General features: G+C 26.3%; 4 protein-coding genes across 4 annotated transcripts; 1 reads left to right on the top strand and 3 right to left on the bottom strand.

The window, feature by feature from the left end:
- Nucleotides 1-3978: 3978 nt before the first annotated feature.
- On the bottom strand, nt 3979-4209 carry OCT59_007957 (uncharacterized protein; the record flags this gene model as incomplete). Its single annotated transcript, XM_066142139.1, has 1 exon — nt 3979-4209. One exon carries the CDS (start codon nt 4207-4209, stop codon nt 3979-3981), a length of 231 nt encoding a protein of 76 aa, XP_065999047.1.
- A 965-nt stretch (nt 4210-5174) lies between these two features.
- OCT59_007956 (uncharacterized protein) lies at nt 5175-5546 on the top strand (the record flags this gene model as incomplete). Its single annotated transcript, XM_025331808.2, has 2 exons — nt 5175-5328; nt 5416-5546. The coding sequence occupies 2 exons, from the start codon at nt 5175-5177 to the stop codon at nt 5544-5546; spliced, it is 285 nt and encodes a 94-aa protein (XP_025182123.2).
- Nucleotides 5547-13015: 7469 nt separating this feature from the next.
- On the bottom strand, nt 13016-14150 carry OCT59_007955 (uncharacterized protein; the record flags this gene model as incomplete). Its single annotated transcript, XM_025331809.2, has 2 exons — nt 13016-13846; nt 13929-14150. 2 exons carry the CDS (start codon nt 14148-14150, stop codon nt 13016-13018), a joined length of 1053 nt encoding a protein of 350 aa, XP_025182124.1.
- A 2975-nt stretch (nt 14151-17125) lies between these two features.
- Nucleotides 17126-18539, bottom strand: OCT59_007954 (uncharacterized protein; the record flags this gene model as incomplete). Its single annotated transcript, XM_066142138.1, has 7 exons — nt 17126-17148; nt 17222-17350; nt 17432-17547; nt 17617-17818; nt 18218-18329; nt 18406-18441; nt 18510-18539. The coding sequence occupies 7 exons, from the start codon at nt 18537-18539 to the stop codon at nt 17126-17128; spliced, it is 648 nt and encodes a 215-aa protein (XP_065999046.1).
- Between the last annotated feature and the right edge of the window lie 4162 nt (nt 18540-22701).

The raw sequence follows: 22701 nt of genomic DNA, 5'->3' as shown, positions 1-22701 counted from the left end.
CGACCAGAAGTAGCCGATTCACATCTAGGACTAATGATAAACCTTGATTGGTTCCAGCCCTACGATGGTACATTTTATAGTATCAGGGCAATTTACGCGGCTATCTGTAATTTACCCCGTGACATTCGGTTCAAGCGCGAAAATTTGCTGGTTCTCGGTCTACTACCAGGACCGAACGAAGTAAGCTTGCACAAGATTAATCATTATATTGCGCCTATTGTCAATGAATTAGAGTTACTATGGAGTGGAATAACTTTAAATCGAACATTTGAGTGCCAAAACGGGAAAAATATTTGTGCGGCTTTAGTACTAATTTCGTGCGATATCCCTGCTGCTCGGAAAATATGCGGGCATATTTCAGCTTTGGTTTCTTGCCATCGGTGTATGAAACGAGCAAATTATGAAGACCACCAACATAATTTTGCAGGTATGGAGGATATGGAGAATTGGTTCATTACTCGCGATTTGACCGAACATCGTCAGAATGCTCTTGCATGGCGAAGTTAGGACCCTGAAGAATACATATACAACTCAGATCCAGACCCAAAATTTTAATATAACTTTATACGCCTAATTTTATTAGAAGCTTTATACAAAATCATCACATAAGTTCAAATTTTATTATAAATTATACAATTATAAATCTGAGTTTATATAAAAAAAAAATTTTTAAAGAAAAATTTCAAATAAATTTTATTGAAAATTTTAATAAATATTATTAAAAACTATTTAAAAATTCTAACAAATACTTAAAAAATTTTTTTTAAAAAAAATTATTAAAAAAAATTATTAAAAAATAACTTAAATAAAATTTTTAAACAAAATTGCATGTTAAAATTTTAAATACCCGATAGATATTGATGCCCAATATGTATAATATAGTAAGTTTTATGCAAAAATTTGGGTGTATACTACAAAATAAAAGAAAATACATTTTGTTATATATCTCACCACCCAGTGATCGTAAAAAGATGAAACACAGCTCGTTGGATTCGTCTTGACAAGACGAATCGAATGGTAGTAGTTTCGTGTTTCTAGGTGTGATAGATAATGAGCTATACCACACATCGGCACTTTGTATTTTCGTCTACTGTGCATTTTTACATTTTATCACATAACTCGGCATCTATCGCGCCTAGAAATATGAAACTACCACCATTCGACTCATCGTATTGAGACGAATCTAATAAGCTGTGTTTCATTTCTCTATGATCACTGGATGCTGAGATATATAATAAAATGTATTTTTTTTTTAATTTTGTAAATGAATTTTAAAAAAATTTCTTCATTTTTATTAAAAAAATGTCTTTAAACGAACCCTTAAAAACTTCTTAAACAAAAAACAATTTCTATTAAAAAATATTTCAAGTGTTTTTTAAAACAAATAAAAAAACTCTTTATTAAAAAATATCTTAAAAATTTCTTAAACAAAAAATAAAAAAAAACTTTAAAAAATTTTAAACATATATAAAAAAAAATTCTAATATCCGTTATACAAAATGAAAATCTTACTTATTGTAAAAATCATTATTGTTATACAAATAAAAATCTGACTTTTTGCGTAACTGCTATTTGGTTATACAATTTCAAACATATGACTTATTAAGAAATTACATAGTAAGTTTATACAAAATTGGATCCCAGTATTATATGTATTCTTCGGGGTCCTGCGAAGTTGCAATTCCACCAATTCATGAAAGAATTTCGTTAGTGAAAAAGGGGTTAAGTGGTCGGAGTTACTTCGATTGCCGTACTTTGACCCAATTCGTTTTATTATTGTAGATCCAATGCACTGCTTATTCTTAGGAATTGCGAGGTGGATAATAAAGAGGATTTGGATCGACGAGGGTGTTTTAACCCCGAACGATCTAAAGAAGATTCAAGAAAAAATGAATCAATTCAAAATACCGGCTGATTTGGGACGAATTCCTGGAAATATTGAGCGCGGAGAAGGGTTTTCGAACTATACAGCCGATCAGTGGCGAATTTTCTTTATGATCTACGCAACTACCTCATTGTGGGAACATTTACCGTCAAAAGATCGAAAAATCTTGACACATTTCGTTAGAGTTTGTTCTATTTTAGTAAGCCGAATTTTAGAAATTGAATTAATGGAAGAAGCTCATGAGAGGCTAATTAAAATAATTAAGCTTATTGAAGTACACTATGGAAGAGTAAAAATTACGCCTAATCTTCACCTTTCGCTCCATTTGTGCGATTGTTCGAATGATTTTGGTCCATTATATGCATTTTGGTGTTTTTCATTTGAGCGTATGAATGGAATACTCGGTAAGATATTCTTTTTTTTACTTTTTTTACTTTATTCGGATGTTTACATTGTTAGTCTTATTTTTAATAATTTTTAAGGCTCGTTGCCAACAAGTAATAGACAAATTGAACCGGAAATAATGCGTCGGATAATGAATGATAATCGAATTGGAGATATCATTAGTTCTGACATTCAAACGAAAGGTTTAGAATTGCTTGAAGATCGACCCACAACTGGTTCAATATCGGCTGCGGACCAATTTTCTTCAGATGAACTAGAGCGGTTTTGGCTAAATGCTAAAAACATACAGGAATCGACTATTACTGGATGCGAGCCATTTCCTGGAGAAATGCTGAAGCCTAGTTCCGAAGCAATAATGACCGAATCAATGCTCGAACTGATGGTTGCTTTTTATAATGCTTCTTATATCGAAATGTACAAGTTTCGCAAACCAGCAGATGAAATTATCCAAGATTCTATAACAATTCGAGTAAAGATAAATCAATTTGGAAGATGCCGAATTGGTTCCGAAGTATTTGGCTCCGCAATGTCAGTTCGAAATACAAAAAGCTCGTATGTCCTAGCCAAATTTATAACTAGTGATGGGAAAGTCGACAGTTATCCTGGACAAATTCAATACTTCTTCAAACATACAGTCGACTTGCCAAATGGACAAATGGAACATAATTTGGCATATATTCGTTAGTATCGACCAGCTAGTACGAGTGAAAGTTGATATTATTTTCATATTGATGATGAAGACGAGAGCTGTAACGTCGAGTTGTGGAAATCTGAATTTTATGATGAAAGCCGCGATTGTATTATTCCTGTACATAATATCCTTTGTCGATTTATACCATCAAAATATCGAATTTCTACTCGGAGTAATGCTATTGAATATTTGGCGATTAATCCAATTAATCGCAAACTCCAAATTCGTTAATAATTAAGTGTTTTTAGTAAAAATCGGCCGAATTATTATTATTTTTTTTAAAAAAAAAAAATTTCATAATTACTTGTCGAGAGACACGTTGTCACCCCCGTCTGCCACCCGGCGGTAAACAAAGTTCCCTGCTTTAACGTATATTCGTTTTTCACGAAACATTAATATTCTCGCTTGGTTTAGTTTTATTACTACTTAACTTTCAAATTGCGATAGCTCTCGCCACGATATTTCATCCTTTCCCTTCTTTCAAATTTACGATAGTCCTCTTTACGAAAGTTTATATTTAATTCATTTCATAATTCTTGTTATGACATTAAATTCACCATGTATTTGTCCAATTAAAATTAATTAAGCGAACATTACAATAAAGTTTAGGGCGAACCTATTACCTTTAAAATAACATTACGCTTTACTAACAATTAATTAAACAAAATTACTTTTTCATCATAAGAAAATAGTAACAAAAACAATCGAAACAATTAATTTCCATATAAAAGGTATTTTATTTATTCTTCATAAAATTCACAACTAACTAATTTACTTAAAGTTTTACATCGTATCTGACGACTGTGGAATTCACCTCCCATTCCGCTCCTATTTAAACCAACTTTCTTATTCTTTCTTTTCTTACTTCTTATTTCTTTCTAATATTTTATATGTTATCTTTTATGCGCTATCTTATATGCTATTTTATATGTTATCTTTTCTAATATGTTATACTATTTTAGTATGCTATCTTTTCTTTAAAATAATCTTTCGCATATTATGTTGTAAAGATATAATCCATCTTTTGTGGCTGTGCTATCTTTTCTTTAAAATAAAATAATCTTTCAAATATTATATCGTAAAGATCCATCTTTTGTGGCTGTGCTATCTTTTCTTTAAAATAAAATAATCTTTCAAATATTGTATCGCAAAGATCCATCTTTTGTGGCTGTGCTATCTTTTCTTTAAAATAAAATAATCTTTCAAATATTGTATCGCAAAGATCCATCTTTTGTGGCTGTGCTATCTTTTCTACTGCGTCTCGTCAGCTATTCTTCTACTGCGGCTGCAGTTCATCAATATTTTACATGTTCCTATTTTTTTTTGTTCCTTTAATTCGCTATCCTTCCTTTTTATATGATTTATCATTTGTGGCTTATGATTACTCCTCCTAATTGTTCCTATTGTTGAACTTGATAAACTGGTTGCTAAGCCACATCGATCAACTCCCCACTTGATCTATTGGTTCTCCGTTAATCATTTAATAAACATTACATCATGTAGATCATTCCTTCTCCTAAAAGTTTATCCTTTCCGGTTAATTTTATCCCATCATGTGACTTTCTATCGTTTGATCTTTTATTCCATATTATTCCTCCATATTATGCGATTACTCCAGTATCTATGGCTACAACGTTTATTAGACGAAATTTCATTTTTACGAAATTTTTACGAAATTTCCAAATAAAGATTCTTTTGTAGTATTTTTATTATAATTTCTTGACGAAAGACGAGTTGAAATTCATTTTTACAATTAAAATTTTTCGTTAATGATTATGCACTGAATATAAACAATGTAAACAAGTATAAATTCGAATTAAAAAAGAACATATTTTTTTGATTTTTTCCATTTGGCAAAAATGTGTCGATTTATATGACCAATCGGCAAAATTTTACTGAACGATCTCAAGTAACCATTTTTCGTATAACAATCGGTATAAGTCGATTTTTCACCAAAAGACTGAACGAGGTTTCGTTTAACAATCAGTATCAGTCGATTTGTGATTGATTTTACCGATTTTTACCATTGGTCAAAAAATGTGACGAATCACATGACCAATCGGCAAAATTTATGCCGAAAGCTCTTAACGGTCGAAAGTTTTGATTTCGACCAGTGTTTATAAATAAGTTATTTTCAAAAATCCAAAAATTACACTCAATACATCATTATTAACAGATAATACAATTGATACTATGGATAATCTATTAAAAAACTCACCCAATAAAATTGTGTCTCAAGTACCAATTACCATTGAAGATGAAAGTAACAATATCTCTCGCTTACCATTGATTGACATCGAAAATTCAAGTCAAATACTTACTAATGCTACCAATCAAAATTCTGATGGTATGTTTTGATTTTATTAAATATTATTAACAACTTAATAATTACTAGTATTCAATGATTTTCTTGATAATTTAATTTTTAATATAGTTATTGAAAGCCAAATGAAAAAGCTTTTTGATCTTCATAAACAAATGTACGATCATACCATAGCTATGTTTCAGAAGCAAGAAAAAACTACGAATCAAATGCAATCACAATCAAACAAATTAAATCTATAGTCAAAAAACTGGAATGTGTTATAGAAGGAAAGAAAAAGTCTGAGTGGTGGGAGTTCATCTGTAATATGTGTTTTTATTTCATATTTTTAATTTTATTTATATAGCAATATGTGGAAGATGGAGTTAAAGAAATAATAAATGAATGTCTATACCTGAAAGCGGAATCTCTTTCATTACATATAAAGAAGCATCTAAAGATAATGGCTCCTGAAAAAATGGAAAAATATGAACAAACTACTAAATGGAATATATTATGGTGAAGAATTGAAGAAAAGGTGATTGTTAAATAATTTTTTTATTTATTTGTACTTCTCATAATATTTTATATACTAATAATCATATATTTAAATTAGGTTGGATCATATTGTTGTTCATATCGTGAAAGTTTATTTGGAACAATACGTAGACATACATGGTCATGCTTAAAAGGTCAATTGGAAAAAGTTGATACGTCTACTAGTTAGGCAGATCTTGCCAAATGGAAATCAAATGATAAAGTTCGATGGTGGTTTGAAAATCTAGAGACATGTATTGATGAAGAAGATGAGTCACTACTTTCCCAAATTGTTGCCAAAGTGTTCAGTAAAAATGCAACCAAAAATAATGCTTTTGTGATAAAAGCATGTATTCAAAATATGTTAGATCCTGAACATGTAAAAATCGAAATGGATGAAGGTTACATAATTACAAAATTAAACCAATATGCAGTTAAGTATATTTTAATTTAATATTAATACAATATTTTTATATAATATATAACTAGGGTAATCAAGTACAAGTTAGTGAGCTTTTAAATATTATACTTTATTTAGTTATAATAAAAATATTATGAATAATGATATAAAGCATTATATTTTTGTTGTAATCAATTTAATTCTAGTAATTTCTCATTATTTAATTTAATTGCATTTGAATAAAAGATTGAATTTTATAATACAAATATTATAAATATAATGATTGTAAAGAATCATATTTTTTTTGAAGTCTATCTAATTCTAGTAACATGTCATTATCTACTTTAATTGCATTTGGATCAAAAGATCGAATTTCCAAATTTTGCCAAGATTTAGCACGACTCATAGCTACATAAGCTTGTCCATTAGCAAACATTTGTTCATCTAATGATATAGTTGCATGGGGAAGTGTAAGGCCTTGTGTCTTATGTACAGTTAATGCAAATGCATTCTGAAGCGGAAATTGTATACGTTGTGCTGGTGCTCCATTTATATTAAAATAAGTAGTAATTTTTTCTACTACTACTTGATTTATTCCAGAATTTATAGGAAATACTACTTCTATGTGATTTTCATCTATTAATTTAGTTATAATACCAATTGATCCATTGCAAAGTTCTTCTTTAAATAATTTATTAGTCAAGAACATTACTTTTGCACCTTCTCTTATTATTAGTTCAGATGGCAGGTTGGTATAATGTCTAAATTGTTTATCATATTCTTTTGGTTCACATTCTATATTATTAATGTAATCAACAGCTACTGATATTAATCCAGAAGTATTTTCATCAGAAGTAGGCAAAAATCCACAAATTAGGTTATTAATTGTATCAGCTTCATTACGAAATCCACAAATGTAAGTAGTATCAATTGATGTAATACTATTTTCATAAGATGATACTTTTTCATTAATTAGGTTTATTGTTTGTGAACTTAATTTTCCTACTCGCATTTCTTGTAATGCATCGTAAAATGATATATCTTCATGTTGCCTATGAGAGGTAGTGAGAAAAAGTGGAAAAAATTCAAGCCATTCCTGAGCAAAAAAGACTTGTTTACCATTAACAGGTGGGAGTTGAGCAATATCTCCAACAAGTAAGGTTTGAATACCACCAAAAGGTGCTGAATTTTTGTGGATTTTTGCAAATAATAAACTAATAAATGATAAAAGTGGTGCTGATACCATTGATACTTCTTCAATTATAATAGCTTTAATTTGACTAAGTTCATTTCTTTGCTGATCATTATAATAAGATAATGTTTCAAAATATGTTTGAGTATTTCTAATATGTAATGTTGAATGTATAGTTTGACCATCAACATTTTTAGCAGCAACTCCAGTAGGTGCCATTAATAAGTATTTAATATTTTTGTTAATTAGAAAATTTACAATTTGTTGAATCATAAAAGATTTACCTGTATCTGCTGAACCAGTTAAAAAAAAGTATGGATGTTTAGAATGTTCTCTTTGTCCCCAATTATTTATAAGTATATTAAATACTTTATATTGATCTTCTGAAAATATCATTGAAGAAAGACTATTTGAAGGATTAGGTTGTTTTAATAAATTAAATAATTGGTTTCTAATAATATGCTGTAAATTTGTATGCAATGAAGTTATTAATTTATCAATTAAATTCTGATAATTTTTTGTATATTTTTGAATATTAGTTTGCATTGAGTTTTGCACATGAATTAAGGTCAATGAATATTCAGTAGGATATTTAGCTTCAAAATGAGCTTTATAAGTTGGATAAGAATTTTTTAACTCATCTTCACTTCGAGCAGGTAATCTGAGTAGTAATTGTTGATAAAAAAATGATTCAGAATGTTGAATAGTTAAATGTTGAAAACGTACAAGAATTTCTTTTTGTCATTTTTTTATAAACCGATTTTTTTTATCAATATAATATGTTCCACTAGCTGGTTGATTTTTCTGAATAATATAATTACGATGATATAAAGGATATGTTAAATTATCAAATATATTATCAGATGGACGGTCAAAATATTTATCAATTGCATCATCCCAATATGGAGATAATTGTTCTTCTTGTTGTAATAAATAAGGTGGTTTAACAGATTTATTTCTTACTTCAGAAGGAATGGAAGGAAGAAATTCAACAGCAATTGATGATCGACATATTGAATATCCAAGTAAAAGAATCATTAATTCCATTGAACCAAGACGTCTGGCTAAAATATGTTTTCGATATGCATCAGCTTCAAAAAGATCAAAATATTCTGTAGGTTCAGATTTTGTAACATATTTTGTCATATATTTTGCAAATTGATGTGTTGTTACATACTGAAAATTTACATGTCCATTCCATAAAAATAGAGTTGGTGCATGATATGGAATAACATATAAATCTTCTTCTTTTGTACGACGATAAATATATCTTAAGGAATTAGGATCTTCATATGTAGTATTTGAGTAAGGTTGTGGAAATCCTTTTTTACATCGTGATCCAGGTAGAGCAGGACCACCACAACGTAAATCACATGTATGAATTTGATGTTTTTTAACTAATTCATATAATTCTGGTTCTAAATTGGGATCAGGCATATCTGCTCTAATAACATTAGAATCAATTAATTCAGGAATTGATTTAGACAAATAGGCAATACCATGTGTATGTATTGCTCCACGATTTTGAAATTCATCTCGTTCAAAATGATGTAACCAATTACCCCAATTTGTTAGATTTGGATTTTTCCAAAGAGATTGATGTATTGATGATAAATGGTGATGATAATGTAAATAAGTATGAAAAGGATGATTAGAAGGTAAAGTATCTTTATTATCAGTTTTTGATAAAATTTTATGCAAATGTGACCAATGGTTTTCAGCCATAGTCATAGTATAAAAAATTTGTGGAAGACCAAATCCCTGAACCATTGTATTAATGTGATGTTCTTTTTGACGAAAATAAGAATCTCCAGTTCTTATATAGGAAGGTACAGTTGTTGTTTTACTTTCATTAATAATAGGACGTCCAGTATAAATACTATTAGTAATAAAATCTGCAGTTGTTAATTGATTTGATTGAGAAATATTATGTTGATTTAATATTCGAGTTCTATTTTGATGATTTCTTAACTTTTCAAGTGTTAGATAAATATAATGAGGCCAATACCAAGATAAACGCCATCTAGGATCAGGACAAAGTAGTAAAGATTTTGCATAATTGCCTAGAGTGTCTATATTTCGTCTATTTGTATTTTTATCATTTAAATAAAAACCTTTTCCATATGGAAAAAGATCAGGAAACAACAGTGGTTCAATATTTTTATCATAAAATGGTATTGGTAATTCCTTATTATTAGGATCAGTTAAAAATCCTGCCATTAATCGAGAATAATAATAATCTTCATTATGTATTTCTGTATCAAAATCATAAGGAGGTACTACTACTGCAGAAGGTCGAGAATTAATATTAAATATAGGTTGTTCTTGGGTTTGAGAAAGATTGCTAGGTAAAGCAATTGGAAAAATGACTGGGGGTCCATCCCAAGTACCACGGTTAATTAAAGTTTTATATGGTTTAAAGTAAGGATTATTATCACATAACCATGTTGCTGCATTATCAAGTGAAGAATGATACCATGAATTTGAATTATTATTGGCCAATATAGCACCAACAGTACCAGAATATAATGCAAGAGCATTGATATTTTTTGAATAAATAAAAGTACCAGTTAAGTGACGATAATTTGAATAAGCATTACTATTTGGAGTTCGACCTAATGAACAGCTAAGATGAATAGGAGAAAGATAAATACGGTGATATGGAGGTACATTTTGAATTTCAGCTGGAACAGGATCAGGAACTGGTATATTAAATCGATTATTAGAATTATGGCAAGAGGAACATGTTGCTATCCGTTTAGGCTTAGAATCATCAGTGTGAAAAACTAATTTAATTTGTGGATTGTTTTGGTAAACTTTCTCTAAAGGGTATTGAATAGTGTCATCATATAATTCCCATCTTGCTTTTGTTGGGTATTGTAAACGAGAACAATAACTACATGGAACACATGGATACTGGGTAAGAACATCTTTATCAAATCGAGATTTTAAATTGAATAGTTTTGTAGAGGGTTGCCAGGGTGGAAAATAAGCTCTAAAAGTTATATTTGAAGATGGAAAAGAGGATTGGATTGGAACACGAGAATGGTCTGCATTGGCAGTTTGACGTACTGCAAAACTTGAAAATAGAGAATTATCAAAATCTTCATAATCTGAATAAGATTCAGATTCATCATCTGATAATTCAACTCTCCAACGATTAATGTTTAAATCCATAGTTTTTGAGAATATTTTTTTATTCAAAACTGAAGAAAAGTGTTGCAAAAAATATAGAAAGTAGAATTATTTTTGTTTTATTTATAATAATTTAATGCATCACTTGGCAAAGCAAATCGAATGGCATATTGAGAAGAAGAGCCACAGCCAAAAATTGAATAGCGTAGGTCTAGGCAGTTCGGTTCGGCTCGGTTTTTGCCAAAACCGAAACTGAACCAAATTGATCAGTATCGGTATGTCAATTACCGAAAACCGAACTGATTTACCGATTTATTATTGGCCCGATTTTTACTATTTTCGCAATATTTTTATTTTAAGGTAAAAAAATTACAAAAACGTTTTTTTCTATATAATTATTTAATAAAAAAAGGTTTCGCAATGTTTTTTATTAAAAAGCATTGTGAACCATTTTTTTTAATTAAATTACTTAATAAAAACGTTTTCGCAACGTTTTCTATTAAAACAATTAAAAACATTTGCGAAAAATGTTTTTTTTTATTAAATTATTAATAAAAAACATTTTTGCAACGTTTTTTTGTTAAAAAAATTAAAAACATTTAAGATAAATGTTTTTTTTTATTAAATTATTAATAGAAAACGTTTTCACAACGTTTTCTATTAAAACAATTAAAGAGTTTGCAAAAAACGTTTTTTTTATTAAATTATTAATAAAAAACGTTTTCGCAAATGTTTTTTTGTTAAAAAAATTAAAAACATTTAAGATAAATGTTTTTTTTATTAAATTATTAATAGAAAACGTTTTCGCAACGTTTCTATTAAAACAATTAAAAACGTTTGCGAAAAACGTTTTTTTTATTAAATTATTAATAAAAAACGTTTTTGCAACGTTTTTTTGTTAAAAAAAATTAAAAATGTTTGAGAAAAACGTTTGTTTTTTATTAAATTATTAATAAAAAACGTTTTTCGCAAACATTTTTAATTTTTTAATAGAAAACGTTGCGTAACGTTATCTTATTTATTAAATTACATGTAAGGACGTACTGTGACAAGTCACATTTACCTTGAACATTGTTGACTTTATTTATAATAACAAAATACAAAATAATCTGTTACAATCCCGAGTCTATACTTGGTTCTAATAATATATAGTGAAAAAATAAAAATAAACTAATAAAATTATTTATGTCTCTTATTCCGAATTTTCCACATCATTAATAAATTCCCATTATTCATAATTTACACTTTTAAACTTCGATAGTTTCTCCTAAGTAGACATTATTCCTTGTTTCATACTTATTAATATAACTTCAAAATAATATCAGAACTAACAAATTCCTTAATAATTTCAATATTTATATTTTATAGATTATTTCCCATATACTATTAAATTATTACGCCCTAAAGTTCCCTCATTTTATAACTTTTAAGTTCCCACTTGGTTCTGTACTCGATTTAAACATTTCGGACTAAATTAATTTCCATTATTTACAATTAAATTCCCTTTTAAATATCCATACTTTATCCATTTTAACTTCAATATTAAATTCTTAATTCTGAAATTAACTTTTCATTCTAATATCTTTAAAATTTCCAATATCATTGTTACAATATACATCACCCCTTAGTTCCGATCTCTATTGTGATTACAATGTTCCTTATTCTAAAATAAACAAACAAATAAAATAAAATAAAAATTAATTACAAGAACTATAGTCCACTAAAATGAATTATATGGCACAGTTATAGGTGTCATCAAAATTAATTACGGTATATAAAGCTTATACCGTAATACCATTCTACCAAATTATTTTATAAATTATTGAATGCCGATCTTTATATTTTAAGGGCAAATTCCCATTTTGCCGTAATGCTGTAATTATAAATATGGCATTTTGACGACACCTATAGGTACAGTTTAATGCCATGTACCTGGACGTTTTATTCCCTTAACAATTCTAATAGTTTTACTCACTGTGGACGCAGTAAATAAAATAAAATAAAAATTTTAAAGTATCTAAACTAAATATAATACTGCGCCTTACATTTAATAATTCATTCCAATGTTAAAAAATGTTTCGCAACATTTTTTAACTGTTTTAACAAAAATGATACAAAACATTTTTTAATTTATTAATTTACTTGTTAAAAGACGTTTTGTAATGTCTTTTAACTGTTTTAACAAAAAAATGATGCAAATACTTGTTAAAAGACGTTCTGTAACAATTTTTATCAACCGATTGGTAATCAGTTTGATAAATCACAAAACTGGTACCGAAACTGCCGTTACTAAAAGAAATTACTTTTTACTTTCAATAATTTTTTACATATAAAAAAAAAAATTTCATTCAAAAATATTTTATTTAATATTTCTTTTAGGATAACTTTTATTAATATCGTAAGTTGCGAAATTTCATGAAGTAATGATAATATTATTGTTCTTTTACACAAAGTAACAATAATATGATTTATTTTTTATTAGATTTTCGACCTCGTCTGCCTCTACTACCCTTTCCGCCTCTAACTTTGTTAACATCAAGTTTGAATGGACTATCATCAAGATTATTAGCAGCGTCATCATCAGAATCGTTAAGATTAAGATCATCATCTAGATCGTTACATAAATCTGATAGCTGTCGTTTTTTTGACAAGGTAGTTCTTTGAGATCCTTTCAATTTTTTGTTATTAGACATGAATTCTTCATTATCAACGGCAGATTGGGTGGCTGATTCATCATCATCATCGATAATAATCGATTTTTTTTTGTTTGGATTAAGTTCTTGCGTATTATCATCTATAATTATTGAGTCCGTTCTTGGATTAGAAATGGGGTTTGAAATCAATTCATTTCTTCTCATCGCAAATGCATTAGCTGATTTCTTTGGGGACGATATAGGAAATTGGTAATTTGGATGACGGAACCTTGCATCATAGTCAATCATTTTGGCATCAACTTGAGCATATGTTTTGCTGTTTGCTGTGTAAATAGCTTCAAGGAATCCTCCAACAAAAAAGTTTGCGTAATCACTCCACTTGTCGTTAATAGACTCAAGCCATTTTGCGTCCTTCGAATACCCTAACTCAAAATTAATATTACGAGCTGATGAATGGAATGGAGAGTAAACCAATGAACGCGTTTTTACAAAATTCATATTTTCGTAGGTAGTTAGGGGTTCTTCTGCAGATGTTGAGATGTTAATGAATGGTTTGGTTGACGGGATCTGTGTTGGGTCCCACTTCAGATGTTCACCATTTGGCCCCATTTTTGGCTCCATCACACAAGCCATTTCAACAACAAGCTACCACCATGAAAAAAATAAGTATTTTTTTTTTTTAATTTATAGTTATTTTAGCTACAAAAAAACATGTATAATTACTTACCATTAATTTTTGCTCATCGATAGTAAATTTTCCTCCAAATAATACCAAATCTCCCTCCCTGAACGCTTCGTTATATTCATGTCGTGCATTAACAAATTGTTTGAAAAGGAAGCGATGATTTTGTCCAGTAATTTTTTCCCTATACATAGCCTCACCATGAACAGTTCTTTCAGATGATTTTACGTGAGCAACAAGTCCAATAACAGTTAAGGTTGATGTCATAGTAAAAAAAAATTGACAGTTTTTAAAGTAAAATTTATTTTTTTTTCTGAAAGTAAACAGTCCAAGAAGAAAAGTGGGAGAGATGATTTTTTTTTTTACTGTGAGAATTTTTTTTTATAGACTTCGATTGTATTACGAAAAAAATTTTTGGCGTAACAGTAAAAATAAATTCTGATTTTTTCAGTACGAAATGTCTTTAATTTTTTAATTAAATAAAATTTTGTAAAAATATTTCTTAAAAATTTTTTTTGCAATTCAGAATATTATGAGTGTTCCAATTTAACAAAAAAAAAATTAATATTTATTAAATTGTTTAATTATATTTTATTTGGTAAATATTTTATTTTTGGTAAAATAAAATTGATCGACATAATATTAAAAAATGTTGATTCATTCGTGATCTGTCAAGTTAACATTCTTTTTGAGCAGCACAGTTAAACTCTGCACAAAAAGTTTCCATAGCCACTTTCTCTGTACATGTACATGTACATGTACTGTTCATGTTCATGTTCTTGTACTTGTACATATACTGTACTAATACTTAAAATTAAATCGAGAGTTTTTTACGAAAAAGGCAATTTTTTTTGTATCCATGGCAACCGTGCATGTGGATGATTTTCAAAAACGGAATAGAAAATTTAGGTGAAAATCTGGTTAAAACGAAATGATCAACCAAAATTTTCGCCTTTTAAAGAAAAAAATTGTCTAAAAATCCTACTTGGGTGTTAATTAATGTGTATATATAAATATGGGTGCTCTCTCCTTTCTCTCACTTTTCTTAATGGAAATAATATTTCACTCATTTTAAAATACTCGTATTTAAAGAAGTTGCCCTAAATACCTGGTTAAAACACCAACTTGGTTTCCGCTACTTGTCTCTATTGGGTCCAGCGGCACTTGTTCATATGTTTTGAACGACTTTGGTTATAAGGTTGAAGATTCCAAGCTGGAAGGAAGAAATTTCCATTTTGCTCAGTGGTGAAAGTTCGCTTTCTTAATAATAAGGGGTTGTTCCTGGTGATAGTTTGGTGAAATTTCCCTCTTTACCTAGGTTTTTACTCCTTTGGGTTGGTTTTCCTAGGGTTATGAATTTTTCTTATTTTTTTGGTGAATTTTTCTCGTCTTTCTTTTTTGCCTTCTGCTTTTTGGAGTTTTTCTGGGGGTAGGGGGGTATCCCAAAATTGATCGACATCAGGTGGTTTGTAGATCTTTTCTTTTGAGAGAGTTGGGTGTAATTTAAGGGGGTGCAGATCTTGGTGATCAGTTTTTGGTCAGGTGAGGTCAAGGTGGCACATGTTTGGACTATCATGAGTTTTTACTGCGGTTTAGTTTAGATTGGAGGGATCGTTCGAAATGAGGTGGGTGTCCTTTCGGGGATTGCATGACACTAAAAAGTTCCCCTTTAGTTTACTCTTAGGTAGTTTGTTAACTCTGGTAATATAGTCACTTGGAGAATTTATTTTTATCGACCAGTGTGGGGGGATTTTTCCAACCAGGGGCTGGCGGTTCAGTTTGATAATCTGCGGGGTATGGGCTTCAACTTACCAAAACTTAGGTTTACCTAGGCGAGAGTATGGGAGGCAGTGGCGTTATCTGGGTTTTTGTGTCGTGAGGTCTAATTTTAGTATCTCACATTATACCTTCTTCCTGTTAATTGCCCACCGGTTTGAGTAGATTATTTTCGCGTGTAGTTTAGTTAGTATTTTTGTCAATTTTGACTTATATGTAATTTTCTACTTATAATCGCGTCCATGTTAGGTTTCTAACTGGAACCCATTAATAAAAATAAAAATAAAAATGTGTATATATATATATTTTATACTAGGATAATGAATTAAACGTTGAGGAAGATACTTATAGCTCAATATCATCAGATGATTAGTTCAGTAGTTAGTAGCATTAATAAAGAAAATATATTTGTATAATGATAATAAATTTAATTATACGCTTTTAACAATAAACATAAATCTATATAACATAAATATAATATTTATTTAAACATATATAAATTTTATTTGAATTGTAAATAAAAAAACCATACAAATCTATATAAATATATTTTTCACGTAAAATCAGATTTACATAAAATCTATGTTGGGTCCTTAAAATTACATAGATTAGTATATGTAAATTTTATATAGAATTTTCATATAAATCTACATAAAAAACATCTCCTGATGAATGTACTGTATTTTATTAAATTTTACAATATATTTTACAGTAATTTGCTAAATATACATGTTAATAAATTAATATTACAATTAATGTATTTTACGATGTCCTATAACGCTACAAAACCAAAATACATTTAGAAAATTTTTGATTGTTAGCAAAGTATTTCATCTAATTTCACAAATTTTCAACACTTCAGAAAACCTATTTTATAGTTTACAGAATTTACACTGTGTAAAAAAAAAATTATAATAATTAATAAATATGTCATTAATTATTTCTTAACACATTGCAAAAAAATTTTCTTGATTAAAAATTGGTATTTTTTACTATTTTGTAAAGATACTTATTATATTTCTTTAATATTTCAAAACTGCTTAGTTATAGAATAGTAGTAATGATTTTACAATTCGTGATGATTTCATTATGTACTATGCAGTAACGTGATCGATGCAATTTTCTGATGAATAGAAGTCGAATACGTGAAGACTAACTATAAAACATCGGGTTTCTGTAAAGTAAGTTATATCTTATGATTGGAAAAGTTATAAAAAGAAGATTTATTTAAATTACAAACTAAGAAATTTGTAAAATATTTACTACTCTAATCTTAGTGTTTAAATAATTTAAGTATAATAAAAAAAGTGAATATAAAAATATAAGCTAAAAAACTTGTAAAATATTTACTATTCTAGCCTTAGTGTTTAAATAAATTTAAATAAAAAACAATTTCTTTTGAATGTGTAATATCAAATATCACTTAAAAAAAACTATAAATTTTTTTAAAAACAAACAATGATTAGTTAATTTTCATCCGTTTTAATATCTAAATAATTAAATATTAAATAAAATTAATTCACATAAATAATTTGCCTTTTATATATCACAGTACACCATACCTAATGATCCTAAATCCTTAATTATATAATCATTTAAATCTTCACTTACTAGCAGTTCATTTGCTTCTACAATAGCTTGTGAATTTTCATTTTCAAGAATTTCATTCAACTTTTTACTAGTATTCTCATCTGTTTCAATATTAAATAAATAAATTAATTTTTATATAAATAATTTGCAAGATTAATTCTTTTATGTATCATAGTACATACCTAATGACCCTAAATCCTTAATTATATTATCATTCAAATCTTCACTTACTAGCATTTCATTTGCTTTTACACTTGTTTGTGAATCTTCACTTTCAAGAATTTCATTCAATTTTTTACTAGTAAAATCAAGTAAGCGACTTTTATAACATGTTTTAGAGTGAGATTTTGTAACAAGATTGTTATACCCAATTGGTGCATTTATAAATTCCATAATGTTGCTTTTTAATTCTTCACTGACTTTATCATTATAAGGACGGAAAATCCAATTTCTAATAACTGATTCCACTTTAGAAGTAGATGGCCTTTTTAATGGATCTTCATTCCAACATTTTTTCATCAAATTTACATAGCATTGTGGAGTATTTTCAATAATTTCAGGACGTTCACCTTTACAAATACTTAAACTAAGTTGAATATCATGAGCTCTATCATAAAATGGTGGTACTCCAGATGTAACCTCCCACATAATCATAGAAAAACTATATATATCACTTTCTGGAGTATAAGAATTACCTCTTAAAACTTCAGGTGCCATAAATGGTAGAACACCATAAATATCATACTTTTTCAAAAATAATTTTACAGGTTGACATAATCCTAAATCACTAATATAAAATTTATCCTTATTCTTATCATTATGATTTAAAATATTACCATCATGAAAATCACAATGAATAAGATTTTCTTTATGTATCTTATTAAGTCCAGAAATAATTTCGTACAATATATATAATTTTTGATTCCAATTATTTTCAACTATACTTGTTAAATTTTCTCTTAAATTACCTTTATTTGCATAATCCATTACTATCATATATTTTGAAGTATTTGGATCTTCTGTAAATCCATAAAAATATATAATATCATTCGAACTTAAAACACTTGCATGATATTTCCACTATAAAAAATAATAAATAATTTATTAATATAAATAAATATTAAATTAAAAATAAAAAATAAATATACTATCATACTTCTTTTAAAAATTCATTTAAGTTTTCATTTAAATACTTATGACATTTAAGAATTACTTCTTCATCTCTATTATTCTTTAACCGAGTAGCTTTATAGATAGTACCAAATCCTCCTTCATTAAGATATTCAACATTTTTAAATTTGTTATAAGGAATCCATTTTAATCCATTTTTAAGAAGAAAATCATCTATAATTGCATTTTTACTTTTTTCAAATCTATAAATTTAATTAGTTAAAATTACTATATTATGGCTTGGTATTATAATTACACTAAAATAAATTATAACTTACTCTAAAATTTAAATAAAGAATTTGATGTAATATAAATCTTAGTTTTAGATAAATATATAATAACCTATAATTTACAACTTACCAACTAAGCAACAGATATTTTTTAAATGAAAGAATCCAGTTAACAAATAAATATTATATAAATTAATAATAGTAGAATTAAATGAATAACTTACTCCCTATAATATTTAATAATTTTTTAAATAAAGAGATTAGCTAGTTTAAATTATATGTAATAATAATAATAATAGAATTAAATAAATAAACTATGACTTACCAACTAAAATAAATTACAAAATAATTATTTAAATAAAGAAATTAGTTAGTTAAATTATATGTAAATATTATAACAATAAGTAATAATAGAATTAAATAAATAACTTACGAACTATATTATTTAATAATTTTTTAAATAGTAAAGAAATTAGTTAGTTTAAATTATATGTAAATATTATAACAATAAGTAATAAGAATTAAGAATTAAATAACTTACGAACTATATTATTTAATAATTTTTAAATAAAGAAATTAGTTAGTTTAAATTACATGTAAATATTATAACAATAAGTAATAATAAACAACTTACTTTCTATATTATTTAATAATTTTTTTAAATAAAGAAATTAGTTAGTTTAAATTACATGTAAATATTATATCAATAAGTAATAATAGAATTAAATAAATAACTTACTTTCTATATTATTTAAAAATATTTTAAATAAAGAAATTGGTTAGTTTAAATTATATGTAAATATTGCAACAATAAGTAATAATAGAATTAAATAAATAACTTACTTTCTATATTATTTAAATTTTTTAAATAAAGAAATTGGTTAGTTTAAATTACATGTAAATATTATAACAATAAGTAACTAATAATAGAATCAAATAAATAACTTTTAACTTACGATCTATTAAATAGATAAAGAAATTAGTTAGATGTAAATATTATAACAATGAGTAATAATAAAATTAAATAAATAACCTACAAACTATATTATTTAATAATTTTTTAAATAAAGAATTTAGTTAGCTTAAATTATATAAATAATAAAAATATAGACATTATATAACTTACACCCTGAATTATTATTAATTATTAATTAGTTAGATATAAAGATAATATAAAAGTATTTACTGTAAATTATATATATTACTTACAATCTAGTTATTTAAATTTAAAAATATAATTAGTTGAATCATATAAAATATTAAACAAATAAATATAATATATATATTGTAACTTACCATCTGTAATATAATTAATTATTAAATAGTTATTCAAACAGAGAATTTAATTATTTGAATGTTATGTAGAGTAAATAAAGTAAAGAACTAAAAATTTAAATAACTGATAACTTACCAACTAGAGTAATATTAATCATTAAATAAATTATTTAGTTGTTTAGAATACAATAAAAATAATGAGTAATTCATTAAATTAACTTACAAGCTAAATATTTAATATTATTTTAATATAATATAGTTAGTCTAATTATATTTGTAGTATTTGAATTGCTTATAAATAAAAACTTAATATTTCAGCTTGTTTGATATACCTTTAGATTCCTTGGTGTCACTTCCTTCAAATTTGGTTTAATTATATTTGATTATTTACAATTAAGTTTATTTAATAAATAAAAATCTTAATATTTCAACTTTGTTTTATATATTATATTTACCTTCAGGTTCTTTAGTATCGCTTAAAACTAGTTTTATTATATTGCAAGTTTTTAAAAATTTTGAATAATTCTAATTTATATTATCAGTTATTATTCATGTTATATGCTTTACCTTTACTGTCTATTGCTATATCAAATTCTTCCTAATTAGAAAAGATAAAGTATTAAATATCTTTTTTTCTTTTTTTTTATTATTATTAAACTCCTTCATTAGTATGGTAACAATATTTATGCAAAAGCGTTAATCACAAGTACAAGCATTACATCATTGTTAACAAATTTTGCACAACCGGAATGTATATCAATTATTACAATTAGAGTTTAGATTTATTGGTTATTTAGATCATTTAGAATTTTAGATATAGATTACGTTTAGTTATAGAGTCATTAATAATTTTTTATTAATGGATCTAGGTATTTTTGTATTATAAGCTATTGATTTGTAAATATAATTATTTAGTACAATATTTTATTTCTTTATTTAATAATAAGAAAAAATTGAAAGAAAAAGAAAAAAAAATTGGGTAAAGAAAAAGGATAAAGATTCAAAAAAAGGGAAATTTCTGAAAAAAAAAGGAATCTGAAAAAAGTAAGTACCGAAAAAAAGGGGGTCCAAAATGAATGAAAAAAAATTTTTTTAAAAACAAATAACAATACAGTCTAAAAAAAAGATCGAAAAAAAAAACAATATAAAAAAAATCGGTTTTAAAAGACCGAAATAATAGGATTACTTAATAAAAAAAACTTATAAAACGGGAAAAAACAAAATTTTCAATTTGAAAAAAAAAAACTAAAACAAAAGAAAAAAGGGAGAAAAATTTTTTTCGGTTTGAAAAAAAAACGAAAAATTTAAAATTAAATAATCAAAAAAAAAAAAAAATCTGATTAAGGTAAAATTTCATTGTTTACGGATCGAATAAATAGATCAGGTAGAGGCATGTTACGGGTTTTAATTATATGGCATGGGATTTCAAGTTACACAAATTAAATTATTTTGCGGAGACTAATCCAAATGTCAGACAAACTCGCTAAAAAAAAAAACTTTGGGTTAAAAAAAAAATCCGTAAATTCCGTTTAAAAAAAAATCAAATAAAAAAAAAGACTAAAAAGGTAGTTTCAGTTTTTACGGTAAAAAACTGAAAAATAAAAAAAATTATTATTATTGTCTATCTAATAGAAATGGTTAGTATTAATCCATTAGAATAAATAAAAAATCCAGTTAAAATTTTAATTAACCGGAAATGTATTAGTTTAAAGATTGTTTTCAATTATGATATGATAAATACGAAATAGATCAGACGTAAGAACATCACACTTTTTAATGTTACACAATTCAAATTATTTATACGAAATAATGACGACAAAAAATATCATGTGATTTGATTATAATTTGGAACAAATATATCAAACCAAATCACAAAGAAAAATTATGAACAAAACATAATCATTTCAATTAGTTATAGTATTTAATCCATTTTATTTCTTTGCTGTTGAAATGAATTTGAAATTTATTAAATTTATTACATTGCTAGATTATATACATTTAAAACATTCATATTATTTCTTAAATGCAAATATCATTTAATGCATTTATTTATGATAATTCAAATTACTTTAATTTCTTACTAATCACTTATTAAATTTTTCAGTTAATATATATAGGTCTGAAATATCGAACTTTATAACCGTATAATTAATAAAAGAAACATTTTAATGGCTTTATTACTATTATTATTGAATAAAGCAGAAATTTGAAATTTAGTAGGCTTGTTAAAAAAACGATAAATAAACTTGTCTATTTGTTCATTTACATTAGCCCAGTTACTAAAGTTTTTTTGAAATTCTTAGAATAACATTCTTTGCGACAATAATAATAAGTTTTTTGTTGATTGCATTCAGAATATGAGCTGTTATTTTGATGAAGTAGATAATATACGTATAAATTTAAGTTGTTAGTTATTTATTTATTATTTAAATTGTTAAAATTATTTGACTCGTTATCTTGGTTTACACGATTTTCTGAAAAGAAAATTTTCCATTTCCGAAAGAGTTTCAAATGAACATATTATCGTGTCGTTCCTTAATATTTTTTTTTTATCAATTTTTTTTTAAAATATTTAGCTTAATAGACGCTTTATTAAGTATACTTTATAATAACATTAAAGTTTATATAGTAAAAATTCTTTTACTGAACCACCACTTATTTTCTCACAAAAAAGCACACGGAAGAACTGAAAAATAGGCATCCTAGTGATAATTAATTGTGATTTATTTATTTTTATTTATGATGATTTATTTTAATGAATCTGTCTAATAATTACA

The sequence above is a fragment of the Rhizophagus irregularis genome, chromosome 16 (genome assembly GCF_026210795.1).
Source record: "Rhizophagus irregularis chromosome 16, complete sequence".
Taxonomy (NCBI): domain Eukaryota; kingdom Fungi; phylum Glomeromycota; class Glomeromycetes; order Glomerales; family Glomeraceae; genus Rhizophagus; species Rhizophagus irregularis.
The sequence above is the reverse complement of the archived record's forward strand: the minus strand, read 5'-3'. Positions and strand labels throughout refer to the sequence as shown.